An 18,454-nucleotide genomic window follows, 5' to 3' on the forward strand; every position below is an offset into this window, starting at 1 on the left:
TTACATTATTCTTTATGGGAATTATTGTTTCAGATTTTGTATGTTTTGGACTTTGCAAGACACTCTGGAATGGATTATGTACAAAAAGCAAGGTTCCACTGTATTCTTTTTTACTTCATTTTCCAAAATTACATCTACAGCTCTCATAATATAAAATAAAGATAAGAACTAAAATCAGCAACAATCCCTGAGAATGTTTATGGGCAATTATTTACGATGTGTAGTGACTTTTAGTTAGTTATACATGTTCCCTCTATGCAATTACCGCTGACATACTATAGTAAAATATAAGAACTAAAACTAGCACAGTCCCTGAGTATATTTATGGGCAAATATATATGAAATGTACTGGGATGGGAGGTGTAGTACATTCCCTTATGAAATCTCAGTCAGAATATTTTCCCTTGTAATGTGAGCTGAGGTGTGAGTGTTGCCACATAGTTATTTATGGCCCATTCAAGTGATTTGAACATTTTTCAAATATCATGGTACAAAACAATGATAATCATATGTTACAGCCTGCATCACCTACTATGCCATTTTTGTGCATCACAGGAGGTGTGCCACTCCAGAAGGGTTAACATTAAAGGAAAAATTAAAACTTGTGAGAGTAAATGCAAAATACTGTACTGTATTTGTACAACAAAGGAGAGACCCTAGGGAGCATGCAGAAAGCAAAATCCTAGACGTTCTCTCTGAATATACTGAATAGTTATAGTGTTCTAATAAAGGACTGTTTTATGAGTGGTATAATGCACCTTTTTAATCTGTTGAAATGTTTAAAATGTCATCTCTTTAATTGTTCTGTTAATTGTAATATAGTACATATTTAGAAAACTAGAACTCATCTTCCATTTCATTTCAGTGTACCCAACTCCAAGAGTATCCAAGGGAAATCAAAGCTTAGATGAGATGCCTACGCCGGATACACCTTATGGTCGTACGTGGCAGCCAAATCCACCTTCACGTGTCAGGAAGGCCTATAAACGTTTGCTGGACTCGCTCCCAGATGAGCCTCCCATGAAAAAACCAGCAGATCAAGGCACTCCAGTTGAAGTGTATTACAAAAGATTCCAAGATGAAGTGTCAGAGAAGACTAAGAATTTTAGGGTAAAGACTCCAATTTGGTATAAGAAAAAAGATGAAATCTCTGAAAAGGATTCAAAAGGGGAGGATATGGAAGTGGAAAACAAGGAAGAGCAAAACCAGGAAACAGAAGATACTGTTGTGCCTGAATATCACGGACCTCTTGCTGGTGTTGTTGTTTGTACAGCATATAAGCATCATGATCAACAAAGGGCACTGTATGAGGCTGTTACTAAATTGGGAGGTGACTACCGATGGTCACTTGACAATAGTGTAACACATTTTATTTTTCAAGGTCAGACTAATGATAAGACTAAAGAATTCAGAACAGCACGAGATGAGGGGAAAATAATTGTTGCCCCAGAGTGGGTTTGGATGTGTCAAGATGAAAATAAGAAAATTGATGAAGAACTTTTTCCACACACACACAATCCAAAAATGGCCCTTTCCTTATTGTGTACAAAAAGCAGCACAAATAACAGAAGAGGACGTCCTAGAAAGAAGCATTTGTCAGGTGATGATAAGGTTGAAGAAACCAAAGAAGAGGAAACAATGAATACTAGTAATAATACTTCTTTGAAGGCATCTAGTGAAATGAATGAAAGTATATCAAGGCAGTTGGAAGAAATTGAAGCATTAGCATCTGCTTGTGGACCTGAACGAAGAAGTCTTAACAGGAACAAATCTATTTCTGAAAGACTTAAACATACGCCTACGAGAGATGTTCAAGTTGAAACTCAGCCAGGTAAATTTTATGTATACAGCACTAAATTTGCCTCACTGTAATACCATAGCTTCCGGGTATGAAAAATGTCTTCTCAATCTGCATAAATATTATTTTTTTATCTTTAACTGTAGTCAGCCTGCATACTCTTGAATGGTGATTTTAAAGTGTTCATTGTGTTGTATGAGTGCATTTATAACCCTTAAACGCCTATTGGACATATTAAATGTCGCCGAAAATTCTGTTGGGTGCCAATTTGACGTATGAAACGTTGACGTAAAAAAGTTTTTTTAAAAATTCACAGAAAAATAGTTATAGGCCTACTTGGTGAAAACTTTTGAATCACGCACCTTGAGGGATGCTGGGAGTTCATGGATCAAGCTGTTGTTTTGTTTACAATCGTTACCCAGGCGCGCAAGCGCAAATTTCTTTCTTCTTGCACTAAAAAGCATCAGCGAAACATCTCAGAAATTATTTTGTCACTTTGACATAATTTTTGCACCATTTATATTAGCCATTACATAGAGTTTTATATATGAAAATGTGCGCAATTTCATTTAGAATATAACTAAAAACAACTCATGGTTTTAGCTTTTATCAGTTTTGAAATATTTTCATATAAATAACGAGAAGTGCAGAAATTTCAACCTTCTGTCAATTTTGACTCTACTAAAATGGTCAAAAAAACGCAATTGGAAGCTAAAACTCTTATTTTCTAGTAATATTCAATCATTTACCTTCATTTTACAACAAATTGGAAGTCTCTAGCACAATATTTAGATTTATGGTGAATTTATGAAAAAAAACTTTTTCCTTATGTCCGCACAGTAACTTCCGAAAAAATCAGAAATTTTTTCATCCGATTGTCGTAATGTTTGCACCATTTTATATTAGCCGTTACATAAAGTTTTATATATGGAAATGTGCACAGGTTCATGTAGAATACAACAAAAAACAACCCATTGTTGTAGCTTTTATCAGTTTTGAAATATTTTCATATAAATAAAGATAAGTGCCAAAATATCAACCTTCGGTCAAATTTCACTTCACCGAAATGGTCGAAAAACACAATTGTAAGCTAAAACTCTTACATTCTAGTAATATTCAATCATTCAACTTCATTTTGCAACAAATTGGAAGTCTCTAGCACAATATTTCGATTTATGGTGAATTTTTGAAAAAACCTTTTCCTTACGTCTGCGCGTTAGCTCTTCCGAAAAAATCAGAAATTTTTTCATCTGATTGTCGTAATGTTTGCACCGTTTTATATTAGCCATTACATAAAGTTTTATATACAAAAATGTGTGCAATTTCATGCAGAATACAACAAAAAACAACCTATGGTTGTAGCTTTTATCAGTTTTGAAATATTTTCATATAAATAACTAAGTGCCAAAATTTCAACCTTCGGTCAACTTTGACTTGACCGAAATGGTAAAAAAACGCAATTGTAAGCTAAAAATATTATATTCTAGTAATATTCAATCATTTAACTTTATTTTGCAACAAATTGGAAGTCTCTAGGCACAATATTTCGATTTATGGTGAATTTTTTTAAAAACTTTTTTCCTCGCGTCCACGTGGTAACTCTTCCGAAAAAATGAGAAATTTTTTCGTCCGATTGTCGTAATGTTTGCTCCGTTTTATATTAGCCATTACATAAAGTATTATATATGAAAATGTGCACAATTTCATGTAGAATACAACAAAAAACAACCCATGGTTGTAGCTTTTATCAGTTTTGAAATTTTTTTATATAAATAACGATAAATAGAAAAAATGTGACCTTCGGTCAACTTTAACTCGACCAAAATGGTCGAAAACTGCAATTATAAGATACAACACTTGCAGTCTAGTAATATTCCATCAATTACCTTCATTTTGCAACAAACGGGAAGTCTCTAGCACAATATTTTGAATGTTTGAAAATATTTATTTTTACGTCCGTGCGTTACGAATTTATGCATTATATTGTAATAATATTTTCTCTTTGTTGCTTTGATCGTTTAACAATTTGTTATATACCAAAATCATCACAGTTTAGTTTACAATACAAAAATAAAAATAGTTAACTCATTAGCTTTAACTGTTTTGCTCACAGCGTGATTTGTATACAATTATATATGAAAATTTTTTTCGCGCTGTCACATATTCCAATATTTATATATGATAATGATATTTTTTTTTCATTTCTGATGGTTGCATACTAAACTTGAGACAATGACAAAAAAGGAGTGAAAAATGAACTCTTAATCTTAAAAATTAATTGTGCTGTGATTTTTTGAAAAAACATTTTTTCCACTTCGGCGCTCACTTGCGAACGCCGCCGTCATACGGGAGACACTTTCGGAAATACCGGCTTGGTGTTTAAGGGTTGAAATTAATCTTATATCTCTATGTATTTTGATAGTTGCATTCCTAATGCCAGACAGGAGGACGATGGAGGGCAAAAATAAAAAAATCAATAGGATCATTTAGTTTGAACCGTATACCTATTGATTCATCCCTTTAGGGTGAACTGCTGGTTCGAGCATCTGTTGTTTGCCATTCAGGTATTTCTCTGCTGTCAGCCTACAAAGATGTATTGGAGAGTTGATATTTTTGTTACTGATTTTGTTTATGTTTTTTATGAAGGATGGATATGCTTAAAAATAACGACAAAAATTGTGATTTAAGGTAACAGAGTAACATCTGTCTCTACTATTTAGCCTATGATGGTCTCAATATGTACATAACTCGTAATGACCGTAGCAGTCGTGTTGATTGGTCAGGTAAAGTTATTAATGATTATTTGAAGTATATAGAGGCAAGAAGCTGACAAGAATACAAAAAGACAGCAAAGGGATCTTCTGAAGCTAGGATAGGTAGTAATGATAGAAGTAAGAGCTTTTCTAGTTTTCTCAATCTATCAGAATAACATTTCCTGTTCAGGCATACCTAGTAATCTCTCATTATTTAAGCTCCCCATATCATTCAGGGTATGAAGTTTGGGAAATTAGTATCTGATGTAGCAAGACTGTGATAAAAAAGTTGCCTCCATCTCCTTGAGTTATCTCCTTATGGATCCTCAGGCTCTCGAGTTCTCTGATGAGGAAGAGGAACAGACTTTGTCATTGGCTTTTGTAAGTCTTATCAAGGTCTGTAGCCCAGGACTCTAGGTTCCCTAGGACTTCCAGTCTTGAATCAAGGGCAGAACCTCTCCCATTCCCTAATAGCTAACCTGCATCAGATAGATTTGATGCTGCTGCAGATTGCTTAGTGCCTTTGTAATCCTCTTTGTCTTATTCAAGGTTTTTAGTCCACAAGACTAAGAAATTACCAGATCACGGAGATTATGTCTGACTAAAATAACTAGTGCAGCTTTTTTTGATGTAGCCAGATGGATTTTTTGGCTGCCAGGTAAGAAGTGACATGGTAAATTTCTTGCAGTGTGGATAGATAGTTATCAGGCTCAGTCTGTGTATGCATTTATGAATGCTAGACTTGAGCATCAAGAACAACATTCTCTGCTGGTTGCTTTAACTCTGGGCACTGTGCTGGAGGTGAAGAAACCCAAGACCAGGTAGCTGTTACATCAGTTACAGTTATGTAGAAGCCTTCACTCACAGCAAATGTTGACCTGCTTTTTATGTTGGTGCAGAGTGCTAAGAGCAGATGAGTTTTCACTTCATTCAAGCAAGTCTTTTTGGGTATCCAGAATTGACATTTAGTGTGTAGAGAAAATTCAGCTGTTAAAAAGTGTTGCAGTTTGCCCTCCATGGTTTTGACAGGACCTAGGGGCAGATCCATAGATGGTGAAGATGTGCAAGAGTGTGACATCATTCCCTTCCTTTCCCAGCCTTCTTTAGCAAGTTCGCAAATAGATGTTTCCCCTCTCGCCTCCATAACAAGAAGTTCCAGATCCTGTTTCTACAATTGCCTATTTTTTGCACCAAAAACTTCAAGGGAATGGAGACCTGGAGGTGACTAGTTTGGTTTTAGCAGCAATCCAGAAGGAAGATTGGATGCAGTTGGTAGACATGCTGATGCTTATTTCCTCAAATTGTCTCATCCTAGTTCAAGGAAATATCTTTCATATTTCAGGCAAGGTGTTTCAATATTGGCTGATGTGTTGTAGCTGAGTTCAGCTCCCCAATACTAATTACAAGTCCTGTCCCAGTTGGGAAAGTGGGTGCACCTGTTGGGCATCAGATGCTTTCTTTGGACAACTGACTTAGGCAGACAGCTGAGGGAGAAGCCTGGGGACAAACGGCAGTTTTATAAAATTAGCAAGTCTTTGGGAAAATACCTAAAAATTCCAAAATAACACTTATATCCAATATAGATTATTTACTGGAAAGGTTACTGGATACAAAGAATTGAATGTGGGAGAAAGAGACGAAAGCAAAACAACCTGAGAAGCACTATTGCCTACTGTTTTTATGGAAGGGGACTCCCCTTTCAAATAGTAAAATCTTTCCTCTTTACCTCCTTCACCATCCTCCACATAAGCTGTCAACTTCCTAATTATAGGTGAAGTGAGAGTAAATTTTCATCTCTTTTATCTGTTTGCTTTGTCTTTTTTTTGTGTAATTTCAGCATGCTAGTCTTATTAGATTTAAGTTGAAATGCTTTTATTGTATGTATTTATTATATGAAAAATTGGCTCGGATAAAAGACAGCCTTCTGGAGTGGATTAAGTCGGTTAATTGAGGTATGACTGTATTTTAATATTTCAGTGGCAATGGATCTGCCGGAAACTCAGAACACTGCTGTTACATGGGATGATCCACAGGAGCGGGAAGCAAGACTAAGACTTCAAGATCAATTAACAAGAGACACTCAGGATATCATCAGTGGAAAAATGGAGGTATTGATCATTTATCCCATAGTAGTTTATTATGTATACCTTTGTTTACATAGTCAAGTTCAGCTGGGAGTGTGTTTCTTTGAATTGAGGCAAATTATTTGTGAGTTAGTGTTTTTGAATCTGTGTATATGGTTGTTGAGAGAGATGTGTAAGTTTTAGATTCAGAGGAAACTTTTGAGAAATAGGTTAACCATGGAGGAGGTTATACTCTACTTGTAAGTTGTGATGTCCAGGCTTACTTAGCTTCAAGTCTTGTTCTTATTTCTTCATTATAGTAATCCTTCAATTATCGTGATTAATAGACCTAAGGCCTTGTGGGATAATGATGAAAGCTGGATAATGCAGAGTACAGAAATATGTGGGTGTGCTGGGGTAACTTTGTACCCTTCCTCAACTAACATTTTCAGTAGTGCATAGCTGTAAACGCTAAATATGCTTATAAATAACAAACAACACATTTTAAACTGAAAACTTTATGCAAAAAGCAGTTATCTACCTTATTTTCCCATATTTGCAACAAGAAGAAACTCCATAAATACACTTCAAAACAAAAAAAGCAACCCCGCTTCTTTTTCTCTTATGTGACACTTAGTTTGGTCGTCTACATGAAGTTTTTAATTTGCCTCAAGCACGATAAAATACATTGTATTGTTCACAAAAAGGTAAACCCCTATTTTCTTTCATATACAACACAGTACAATAATTTACATAAACAATTTTATCATATTCCCCAAAATATGTTATACAGTATGAAAAAAGCTCCTTTCCTATCGTATTCAACACATATTGCAGTAGGGTACCCAGGGTTTTTTATTTTCCCAAACACTAAAATACATAGTACTGTGTACACACAAAAAAGTAAACCTTTATTTTTCCCCCAGGCAACATGTTACATACAATTGTTTACAAAACCAATTTTTATCTTTTTCCTCAAAATATATTGCGCAAAAAATAAAGTTAACCCCTTTTTCTCTTGTATGCAACACTATTATTTCGTCTCTAACCACTGTCAAAATATTGAAAATGGAGATTTGCAAATGTAGGCAAGACATTGTGCTAGTTATAACTGAAGCCTTAATACCACCAGCCAGTGAGTGAGTGTGTGCATACATTTATCTTGTTTCGTAAAAATAAAAAATGTTAAAATAGCATAAAATATAGGTAAATAAAAAGTGAAGGACTGTGTCTTTCTGTATAAGCTGCAATGTAACAAGGATGTAGTGAAGAGGAGGAATTTAGGGGGAAATTAGAAGAATGTATAGAAAGAGTTCCAGGAGGTGAACTATTAGTTATCTGTGGGACATGAATGCCCTTGTAGGTGAGAGTTCTGATGGCTTAGAAGGAGTACAGGGAGAAAGAGGTTTTAGAAGAAGAAACCAGGAAGGTGAAAGATGTTGGAATTAACAGAAGCTGTGAACCTGGTGGTCTTGAATACACAGTTTTAGAAAAGGAGAAGTCATCTGGTAATATACAAAAGTGGACAGAATGTGACAAAAATTGATTATGTTTTGGCTAGGAGGGAAAACAAGAACATCATTACATTACAGCGCCTCAGTGGCGTGATCAATGTGGTCTTGGTCTGCCACCATGGTGGCTGTGAGTCCAATTCTCGGGCATTCCACTGAGGGGTTAGAGATGTGTATTTCTGGTAATGGAAGTTCACTCTCGACGTGGTTCGGAAGTCACGTAAAGCTGTAGGTCCCGTTGCTGAATAACCACTGCTTCCATGCAACGTAAAAGCACCATACAAACAAACAAAGAAAATCATTACAGATTTTTGTAAGGCTATTCCAAATGACTCTCTTGTAGCTCAACATAAACTGGTAGTGGTAGATTTTAAGTTGAAAGCAATGAATCTCTTTTAGCTTAACATAAGCTGGTAGTGGCAGATTTTAGGACGAAAGCAATAAGGAAAAGAAAAGCTCCAGGCAGTAATAGGAGGATCAAAATTGGAAGCTGAAGGGGAAGAAGTAAAGTGGAAAGAGCTAGAGAAGAGAGATATGTAAATGGAATGTCAGAATTGCCTGAGAGATATAGGGCAATATGAAAGAAATGGTGGTGCCAGTAGCAGCAGAGGTATGTGGGAGGACAAGTGGTTAGCAGCAAAAGGAAAATGAAATATGGTGGTGAAATCAAGGTGTTCAAACAACTGTGAAGAAAGAGTATAGCCAGAAAAGGGTGGGAAGAAGACGACAACTGCCAAACAAGAGAGAAGGATAGACAGACAAAGGGAAACAAAGGGAGAAGCCAGGAGAGAGTGGCATGAGATGATGGGAACACCAAAGGAAGAAAAAATAATTTACTTAATTGCAGAAGCGAGGAGAAAAGACAGGCAGGATGTAGGAATAATTATAAATGAAAAGGGAAATATCTTAATTGAGGAAGTCAAGAGAATATGGAAAGACCAGTTTTCACAACTTTTAAACACTGAGAATGAGCGTGAAGAACTGGAAAATGTTGCTTCAGTAGAAGGACCAATGGCAAACATGAGAGAGAGTGAAGTCAAGAATGCTATAGAGAAAGGAAAAGAAATAAAACTGCAGGAAAGTCATAGTAATTATTAAATTATTGGGAGATCGAGGCAAAGAGTGGGTGCACACACTATTGGAAAAGATTTGGGATGTAGAGGAAATGCCAGGGAACTGGAACGATAGTTGGAAGATTAAAATGTATAAACAAAAAGGAGATGTGTTGAACTGTGGGAACTACAGAGGAATAAAGCTTTTGGAGCATGTATTCAAGATACTAGAAAGAGTAGTAGAAGGAAGGTTAACCCTGTGGAGGTTAGCCTCCATCAGGGATTAGCTCTGAGTCCATTCTTGTTCCTTGTCGTTATAGACATTTTGACATAAGAATTAAGGAACAATGAAGAACTGTGGGAACTGATGTTTGCTGATGATTTAGTCATTATAGCAGATACAGAAGAACTGCAAGAAAGATTTTTAGCAAGGAAAGGAGCCATAGAAGTAAAGGATTGAAAGTGAACATTGAAAAGACAAAGCTAATGAATAGTCGTAAAGACAGACATGAAGAAGTAAACATTCAAGTGGAGGATGGTACCGTGCCGAAACAGAACAATGAGTTTAATGACTTGGGATCAATAATAACAGAGGGCGGTACTGAGAAAGCAGTGAGATGGAGGGTGAAAGAAGCATGGTGAAAATGGAGAGAAGTAATTGGAGCTGTTTTTGACAAGAAAATGCCATTAAGGCTCAAAATGAAGTTGTTCATATACGAAACAAACCTTCGGTCTTAACATTAGGATAAATACTCAGCGCCAGGTGGAAACTGGTAAAGTTTAAAATAATTGTTTACGCAAGGGACTATTGGCATCTGTGCTTGGTCACGAGACATGGAGCCACCCCCATACCCCTCATTAACTCGTGACCCCGTTAGTTATTTTCTTACCGTCTTTAAGTGAGGACGTGCTTTGCTCCGTCCTTTTAAAGCCGGTTTAGTTTGCCCCCTGTTGTTTTCAATTTGTTGTTTGGAATTCCCGGGTATGTGAACATGAAGCCTTCTCATGCTGCGAGACTTCCTGGATATCACAAGAAGAAGATGAATGCCCTGTTATTTTCTTTGACGGTTTCGACGTCGGAAGGATGGGTTCCAGTAATTAAGGAGGACCCAGGATGAGTGACTGATAAAGCTTATCGTAGCACAATCATCGCTACCAGGTTCGTGTGGGGAAGAAGCACCACTGATAGGTAGAATTAATATCTCAAGATCTGGAGGTTGACCACTATCCCCTTTCGAACTAAGAGCTCTAAGTTTTTGGGTGTACCTCAGGTTTGTAATGTCATATTCATAAGACAGTTATCAGTCCCATACTATCATATGGAGCAGAAACTTGGGCACTTGAGAGGAAAGAGGTGGGACTGTTGGAAAGAATGAGATGAGGATGGTGAGATGGATTGCTGGAATATCACTATGCAAAAGGAGAGATAGTCAAGATATAAGAAGAATGTGTGGTATATGTAATGTAAAGAAGAAGGCTAGGGAGGCTTGTCTGAGATACTATGGCCCTGTGATAAGAGAGGAGATGAAACCATCAAGAGAGCTAAGAACATGCCAGTGATGGGGAGGAGTGTGGGGGCTTCAGTGGATCAGATGGATGGATATGAGTTAGATGGGACTGGAAGGAAGAAGATGCAAGGAATAGAAATAGATGGAGAAAGTTGACCCAAGTAGCTGACCCTGCTATACAGTGGGACTAAAATCTGCATATACCTCTTGTTTTAACATCACAGTGCAAAGTACTTTTGCAGTTCACTTGCTTTGTACCTTTCATATTTTTCATTTTGTATATCCTATCCTCAAAGTCTTTAATATTGTTTCATTTTCAGTTCATATTCAGAGAAAATTCTTGAGGCAAGCCCTTTGCAAGTTTGGCAGAGTAATCTCATTGAATTATTTTTATAAATGTTTGCTTATTGATTCTGCCTTTTTTCAAATTTTCTTGTCTTGTCCTTTAAGTACTGTTTCCTTTTCTAGTCCTGTGTGTCCATTTCATCTTATTCATTCTGCTTGATGTTTGCATGTTAGCTGCTTCTGACCTGGTGATGCTGATTTTTTTTTATTAATAAGCCTAATCTATTCAGGCAGTGCGCCACACCATACCAGAAATTGGCATACCTTTAAATTTTCATTGGAGCCTTCAGATAACCATTCTATTTTGAAACACAAACTTTTTTTTTAACAAGTCTCGCTCTATCTTACGTACTCTTATTCCTCTGTTTTAAATAGGTATGTTAATTTTCTCTCCTGTTAGGTATTTTAGGCATTTTATCCATTTGACTTTATTTTTTGAACCCCTATCTTGTATGTACTTTTATCTTATTCTGTTCATTGAAAAGTCTTTGACAATTAACTTCCCTCAATTTTCACTAATCTTTATAGTATTTCAAGGACACTATCATTAACCATCAAGTATATCAAGTACAAACAAAGAATATGTTATTGTCATGATACAATAAAGTTTTATACATACTTACCTGGCAGATATATACGATTAAATGGCCCACCCAGCCTCCCCTCAGGAGACAGGTAGAAGAGAAAATCTGACTTAGAAAACGGGAATGGTTCCTATTCCTGCCACCCAGCGGCGGGGCGGTAGATCACCTGACCTACCTGTAGAGTGTGCCGCGAAATTCGAATTTCTATCGGGGACGACGGAGTCTATAGCTAAGTATATATCTGCCAGGTAAGTATGTATAAAACTTTATTGTATCATGATTGGCACCTTTGGCGGAGGGTAAGAGACAGCTAATTTTACTGAATAGACAGGAAACAACATACGTTGTAGGTAATAAAAATAAAAAACCTTGGTTCCTACCTGTGTTAGCGAAAGACTTCATGGCTACTGCCTAGGAGCCTGCATCGCTTCAAGAGCCTCAGCGAGGTAGTGACCTCATGCTAAGAGTTCTTGATGGTCTGTCAAAGGGGTCTTATCCACTTACTCGACAGAACCTTAGGATCTTTGTCAATGGGGTCCTATCCACTTACATGACAAAACACCTTGGCTAATGGCATTATCATAGAGCATGACACTGATCCCGATCACCTGATCCTATCATCGGGTTAGTACTACGATTGAAAGGAGTCATCCCCGAACATCCTTTCAAACAACCCAAAAAACTCAACACCAATATTGTTACAAATAATCATTAAAGAAAACAAAAACAAAATTTATTTAAGGATCAGCATCCGCTCCATGTCCCAGCATAGTATCCACTGATACATACGGTCCAAGAGAAAAACATTTTTCGTATGTTACTTTAACATCCTTTAAATAATGGGATGCAAATACTGAATTACATCTCCAATAAGTTGCTGCTAAAATGTCTCTCATTGACATATTCTTAGTAAAAGATAGGGAAGTTGCAACTGCACGGACTTCGTGAGCTTTTACCCTAAGCAACTTTAAGGAGTTCTCTTGGCAATCCCTGTGAGCTTCTGTTATCACATTCCTGACAAAGAACGCCAGTGCGTTCTTTGACATAGGTCTCTTGGGGTTTCTTACTGAACACCAGAGACTCTGGCGACATCCCTGAACGCTGTTTCTTCTTTTTTAGATAGAACTTCAGGGTCCTGACTAGCAAAGAGACCGCTCCAACTCTACCTACCAGGGGAGAGAGTCCCTTGACCTCGAAACTTCTAGGCCAAGGTTTAGAAGGGGTTCTCATTTTTTTGCTTTTGCAGGAATAGATGTTGAAAAGAAACCACAGCAGTCTATTTTTTAAAACCCACCTGAGAGTCCAAAGCATGCAATTCACTGACCCTCTTAGCAGTTGCGAGGGCTAACAGGAATAGATGTTGAAAAGAAACCACAGCAGAGTCTTTTTTTAAAAACCCACCCCGAGAGTCCAAAGCATGCAATTCACTGACCTCTTAGCATTGCGAGGGCTAACAGGAATATACATTTTCTCGTAAGATCTCTGAACGAGATTTTATCTGGAGGTTTGAACCTGTCAGAAGGGGCTACATCCAGGTTCCAACTTGGGGGGAGAGAAGATCTCAATTTGGAAGTCTCGAAAAACCTAATGAGTTCATGAAGATCTTTATTATTTTCTAAATTCAGGCCTCTGTTTCTAAAAACAGCTGAGAGCATGCTCTTATATCCCTTGATAGTAGATACAGCCAACTTCGACTCTTCTCTTAAGAAGAGAAGAAAATCTGCGATTTTGGTCACAGAGGTATTGGAAGAGGACAGCTTCTTCGACCTACACCTTCTACGGAAAACTTCCCACTTCGATTGGTAGACCCGCAAGGTAGAGGACCTGCGGGCTCTAGCGATTGCACTTGCAGCTTTCTTAGAAAAGCCTCTCGCTCTGACCAGTCTTTCGATAGTCGAAAGGCAGTCAGGGAGAGACTTTGGATGTTTTTGTGAAACCTCTCGAAGTGGGGTTGTCTGAGCAGATCTGTCCTTTCTGGAAGAGATCTGGGAAGTCCACCGTCCATTCCAGTACCTCTGTGAACCAGTTTCGGGAAGGCCAGAAGGGAGCAATTAGAGTCAGATTTGTTCCCTTCGATGCAACAAACTTTCTTAGCACTTCTCCCAGCAACTTGAATGGGGGAAAGGCATAGGCGTCTATGCCTGACCAGTCCATAAGGAGAGCATCGATCGCTATGGCTCTGGGATCTTCTTCTAGAGAGCAGAAGTTGTCCATCTTCCTGGAGAGGAACGTGGCAAACAGGTCGATCTAAGGTTTTCCCCAGAGGGACCAAAGCTCTTTGCAGACTTCTGAGTGGAGCATCCACTCTGTCGGAAGTACTTGATCCTTCCTGCTCAATCTGTCTGCTCTTAGATTTTTTACTCCATGAACAAATCTTGTCCGGAGTATTATGCCCCGTTCCTCCGTCCAGGTCAATAGATCTCTTGCGATCTCGTATAGTGAGAAAGAGTGAGTGCCCCCCTGATTTCGGACGTAAGCCAGAGCAGTGGTATTGTCCGAGTTGACTTGGACTACCACTCCTCTGACTTCCGCTTCGAAGTACTCCAGGGCTAGATGAATGGCCAGAGGAGTTCCTTCACATTGATGTGCAGTGCCACCTGTTCCTTCGTCCAGGTACCTGCCACTTCTTTTGGACCCAATGTTGCTCCCCAACCTGTTTCCGAGGCACATCGGAAAACAACACTAGGAGAGGGTTCCGAATCAAGAGGGACACTCCCTTGTTTCTTCTTAAGGGGGTTAACCACCACTTCAGGTGTGACTTTATCTCCTGCTGAATGGGAAACGAGTCTGACAAATCTCCTGTCTTCTGACTCCACATTCGTCTGAGATAGAACTGCAGAGGTCTGAGGTTCAATCTCCCTAGGGAAACGAACTGCTCTAACGAGGAAAGGGTGCCCAACAGACTGAGCCATTCCCTCGCCGAGCTCCGTTCCTTCCCTAAGAAGTTTGAGACTTTTTCTAAGCCTCGAGCAATTCTCTCTTGCGATGGAAAAACCCGAAAACCCCGAGAATCCATCTGTATCCCCAGATAGACTATGTTCTGTCTGGGGATCAATTGTGATTTCTCGAGGTTTACGAGTAGTCCCAGTGACTTTGTCAGTTCTAATGTCGTCTCCAAGTCCTTCAAGCACTGATGTTCCGATTTTGCTCTTATGAGCCAATCTTCTAGATAAAGAGATATACTTATCCCTTTCAGATGTAGCCATTTCACAACATTCCTCATTAGGCTCGTGAAAACTTGAGAAGCTGTAGATAGGCCGAAGCACAGGGCCCTGAATTGGAATACTTTGCCCTGCATCATGAATCGAAGATACTTCTTCGATGAGGGATGCAGGGGAACATGAAAGTAAGCATCCTGTAGATCCAGGGAGACCATCCAATCTCCGGGACGAAGAGCCGCAAGAACCGACTTGGACGTTTCCATAGAGAACTTTGTGTTCTCTACGAATCGGTTCAATGCGCTCACATCCAGAACCGGTCTCCACCCTCCCGAGGATTTCGGAACCAGAAAAATATGGTTGTAGAATCCTCGGGAATGAGGATCCCGGACCAATTCGATGGCCTCCTTTTGCAACATTTGTTTCACAAGGTGTAAAAGTGCTTCTCTCATGGCAGGGTCCCTGTACTTGGCCGACAGTTCCCTCGGGGTCGTCGTTAAGGGAGGTCTGTCTCGAAAGGGGATAAAATATCCCTTCGTTACTACTGAAAGGGACCAGCTGTCTGCCTCTCTCAGTGCCCATTCTTCCGAAAATTTCAGAAGTCTGGCTCCTACCGGTGCTTGAAGGACTGGAATATCACTTGGCTTTCTTGATAGGTCTGAATGCAGACCTACCTCTTTTTGGTATTCCTCTCTTCTTAGAGGAGGGTCTAGAAGAGGAACTCCCTCGAAAGGGCTGTTGAGGGGTACGTGTCTCTCTCTTCATAGTAGGAACGTAGGTCCTCGCTTTCTTTGCGGATTGGGCCAAAAGATCTTGTTGGTGGCCATTTTCAGTCACAAAGAATGGGAAATGTCCCTTACTAATTGTGAAGGGAACAGTTGATCCGAGAGAGGTGCGTAAAGCAGGGACGACCTCTGGATAGGAGTGACTGCTTTCGTTAGAAAAGAACTAAACAAAGTCCTTTTCTTCAAGATTCCAGTTCCGAAGAGAGAAGCCACTTCTCCTGATCTCCTGGACTGCTTTGTCCATACAGGACAGGACACTATGAAGGACTTCTGGGCTCAGAAACTCCGTCTCCTGAGTTTTCTTGGCCAACACCCAAGGGACCAGTCTTAAGAAGTTAAAAACTTCTAAGACATGGAACAATCCCTTGAGGAGATGGTCCATTTCTGAAGTCCCCCATGTGATCTTAGCTGATGACAAGGCTTGTCTCCTCGAAGCGTCAACAAGATTTGAAAAATCTGCTTCGGCAGAGGTCGGGAGAGCAAGACCCAGTGATTCTCCCGTCTCATACCAGATGCCTCTCTTTCTGCACGTTTGAAGGAGGGCAGGCAAAGACGTTCTCCCAGCCTCCTCCTTGGATTTAAACCAGTTTCCGACAAACCGAAGCGCCTTCTTCATAGAAATGGTCGGTTTCATCTTTATGAAAGAGGACGATTTTGAGACCTTAGTGCTGGTAAACAAAGATTCTAGGAGAAGGTGGAGCAGTATTTGGCTTAACGAGTCTCCAAACTCTTGAAGTAAGAGGGCTGCTAGCGTCTTATAATCCGATAAGCCTGCAGCCGTATGATCTTCCGAATCCGACACATCTTCCAATTCTTGTTCAATCTCCGAAGAGGATTGTTTCTTCTCGATAGGAGATGAGTCCCTCGCAACATCTACCCCACTCTTGCAAGAGCTACGGCCGCCTGTGCGACAACTTGCGTCCTTACGAGAGATAGGCTGATCCTGCAACAAGACTCTCACCTTCTCCTGGCAAGAGCGATGGCCGCCTGTGCGACATCTCTCTCTCCTGTCAGAAGAAGGATGTCCTCTCGTATCGCTCTTAACGGAAAAAGCTCTATCCTGACAGGGGCTACGGCCGCCTGTGCGACATCTAGAGTCCCTGCCAGGTAAAGGCTGATCCCGCTCAAAGCTAGAAGAATCCTCTTGGTTCAAGTGTCATTTGGAAGTAGATCGTATATTCTGGCGCCTGACTGGCGCATCTGGCGCATTGCGCCAGGCTGGAGCTTTTGGCGTATTGCGCCAGGTTGGCTTTTCTGGCGCATTCTTTCTACTTCCTGTCCGAGGAGTAGAATACGCGATTTTTGTGCCAGAGACGTCTTTTCTTCCTGTCGATCTTTTTATCGGAAGGAAATAGTCCTTTCTTCTGGGAGTCTCCTTCGTAAGAACTCCTACTAAAGAGGAGATCTGCTCCTGTACTTTTAGTAGAATTTTAGCCGCAGCATTCTCTTCTTCCTTTTCCGATGTAGGTGAAGGAGGTCTAGAAGAGGAAGGAGACTCCGAGTTGAGAGTTGGAATATACTTGGCTTTTTTCCTTTCGCCTTTCCTTTTGCAAGGCGATCCTTCAGGGAAAAACTCCGGACTTGAATCCAAAGTTGGAGCTTTCCAACTTCTTTTTAAGGGGCGTGAAAGTTCGTCAGAACTCCAGCCCTTTCTTTGTGGTGAAGAATCCGAAGAAGAAAAACACTTTTTTAGGATGCTTTTCCTATAGCGATCCTTGGCAGTTCTAGACGTCACAGAATCTCCCGAGGGGACGCCTGATCGGTGGGGATTCTCCATAACCTCCGTAAGGCTTTTGACATTCCTTCTCCTCTGGGCCTGTGATCTTGGAAGCGGTCTAGGCCTGGGAGCGAGATGAAGCCGATCAGACGCACCCTCCACTGCACTGGGTACACTTACGTCACTATCACTGCGCTTACCTTGTAAAGTTTGCATTTGATGTTCCATCCTTTCAAGTGCAGCCTTAAGATCTGCAATTTCCGTTGCTGGGTTTGCAGTCTTAGTAGTACAAGAGGAAGTAAATACAGGTTTAGGGTTAGGTGTTATATTATGACCTACTTACGCTTCTGGAGGAAGCCTTCCTAGCCCTATCCATTTCCAATTTTCTTAAATAGGAATTTAAATTCTTCCACTCTAACTCATTCAAACCTACACATTCATTACAGGTGTTAGATACAGAGCATTCATTCTGTCTACACCCCTTACAAACTGTGTGAGGGTCTACCGAAGCTTTCGGTAGCCTCACCATACATCCCTCATTCACACACTGTCTTCTAACCGAAAAGCTAGAGTCCGACATTATGAGAAAAATCCAAAATCAAGTCCAAATAACAGTCCACGAAAGAGTATGCCCAACCAAAGATCCAATACGTCACCCAAAAGACCGGCTTAGAAGATCAATAGCGATGAAAAACACGAAAATCAAATCAGGAGGAACAACAACAATGTTGATGTCCCGGCCAATAGAGAAAATCTGACTTAGAAAACGGGAATGGTTCCTATTCCCGCCACCCAGCGGCGGGGCGGTAGATCACCTGACCTACCTGTAGAGTGTGCCGCGAAATTCGAATTTCTATCGGGGACGACGGAGTCTATAGCTAAGTATATATCTGACAGGGAAGTTGAATGTATAAAATTATCATTTATGATAATGTATTAAATCAGATATAGAGACAGATAAATACCTTTGGTAAACCATAGTTTGCATAATTTGAATATAGAAAGTTGAGGAAATCATCTATGCATATTCTGAAATTTTGCCTTTCTAAGACAAACAATGTTTCCACCTATGATAAAATGATTAAAGATGCAAACTGACTATTTAGCGTATGCTGGTCAAATATCCAGAAAAAGAACAGAGGTTGATTAAGTGGTAAAGGTATAGATGAAAATTATAGTG

At 39.7% G+C, this 18,454-nt stretch overlaps 1 protein-coding gene across 4 annotated transcripts in view; it reads left to right on the forward strand.

Annotated features, from left to right (window-relative positions):
• The window catches only part of LOC135198778 (DNA topoisomerase 2-binding protein 1-like), a 116,850-nt gene that overhangs the window by 79,594 nt on the left and 18,802 nt on the right, over nt 1–18,454 (forward strand). For all 4 annotated transcript variants that reach the window (XR_010310884.1, XM_064226707.1, XM_064226705.1 and 1 more), the window contains 2 exons: nt 866–1,831; nt 6,529–6,659. Coding sequence is in view for 3 of the 4 variants with exons in the window: in XM_064226707.1 (XP_064082777.1) it covers nt 866–1,831; nt 6,529–6,659 (1,097 nt within the window). In the remaining variant the exon portion in view is untranslated. The remainder of the gene's footprint in view (nt 1–865; nt 1,832–6,528; nt 6,660–18,454) is intronic.

This window comes from Macrobrachium nipponense, chromosome 22, assembly GCF_015104395.2.
Source record: "Macrobrachium nipponense isolate FS-2020 chromosome 22, ASM1510439v2, whole genome shotgun sequence".
NCBI lineage: Eukaryota > Metazoa > Arthropoda > Malacostraca > Decapoda > Palaemonidae > Macrobrachium > Macrobrachium nipponense.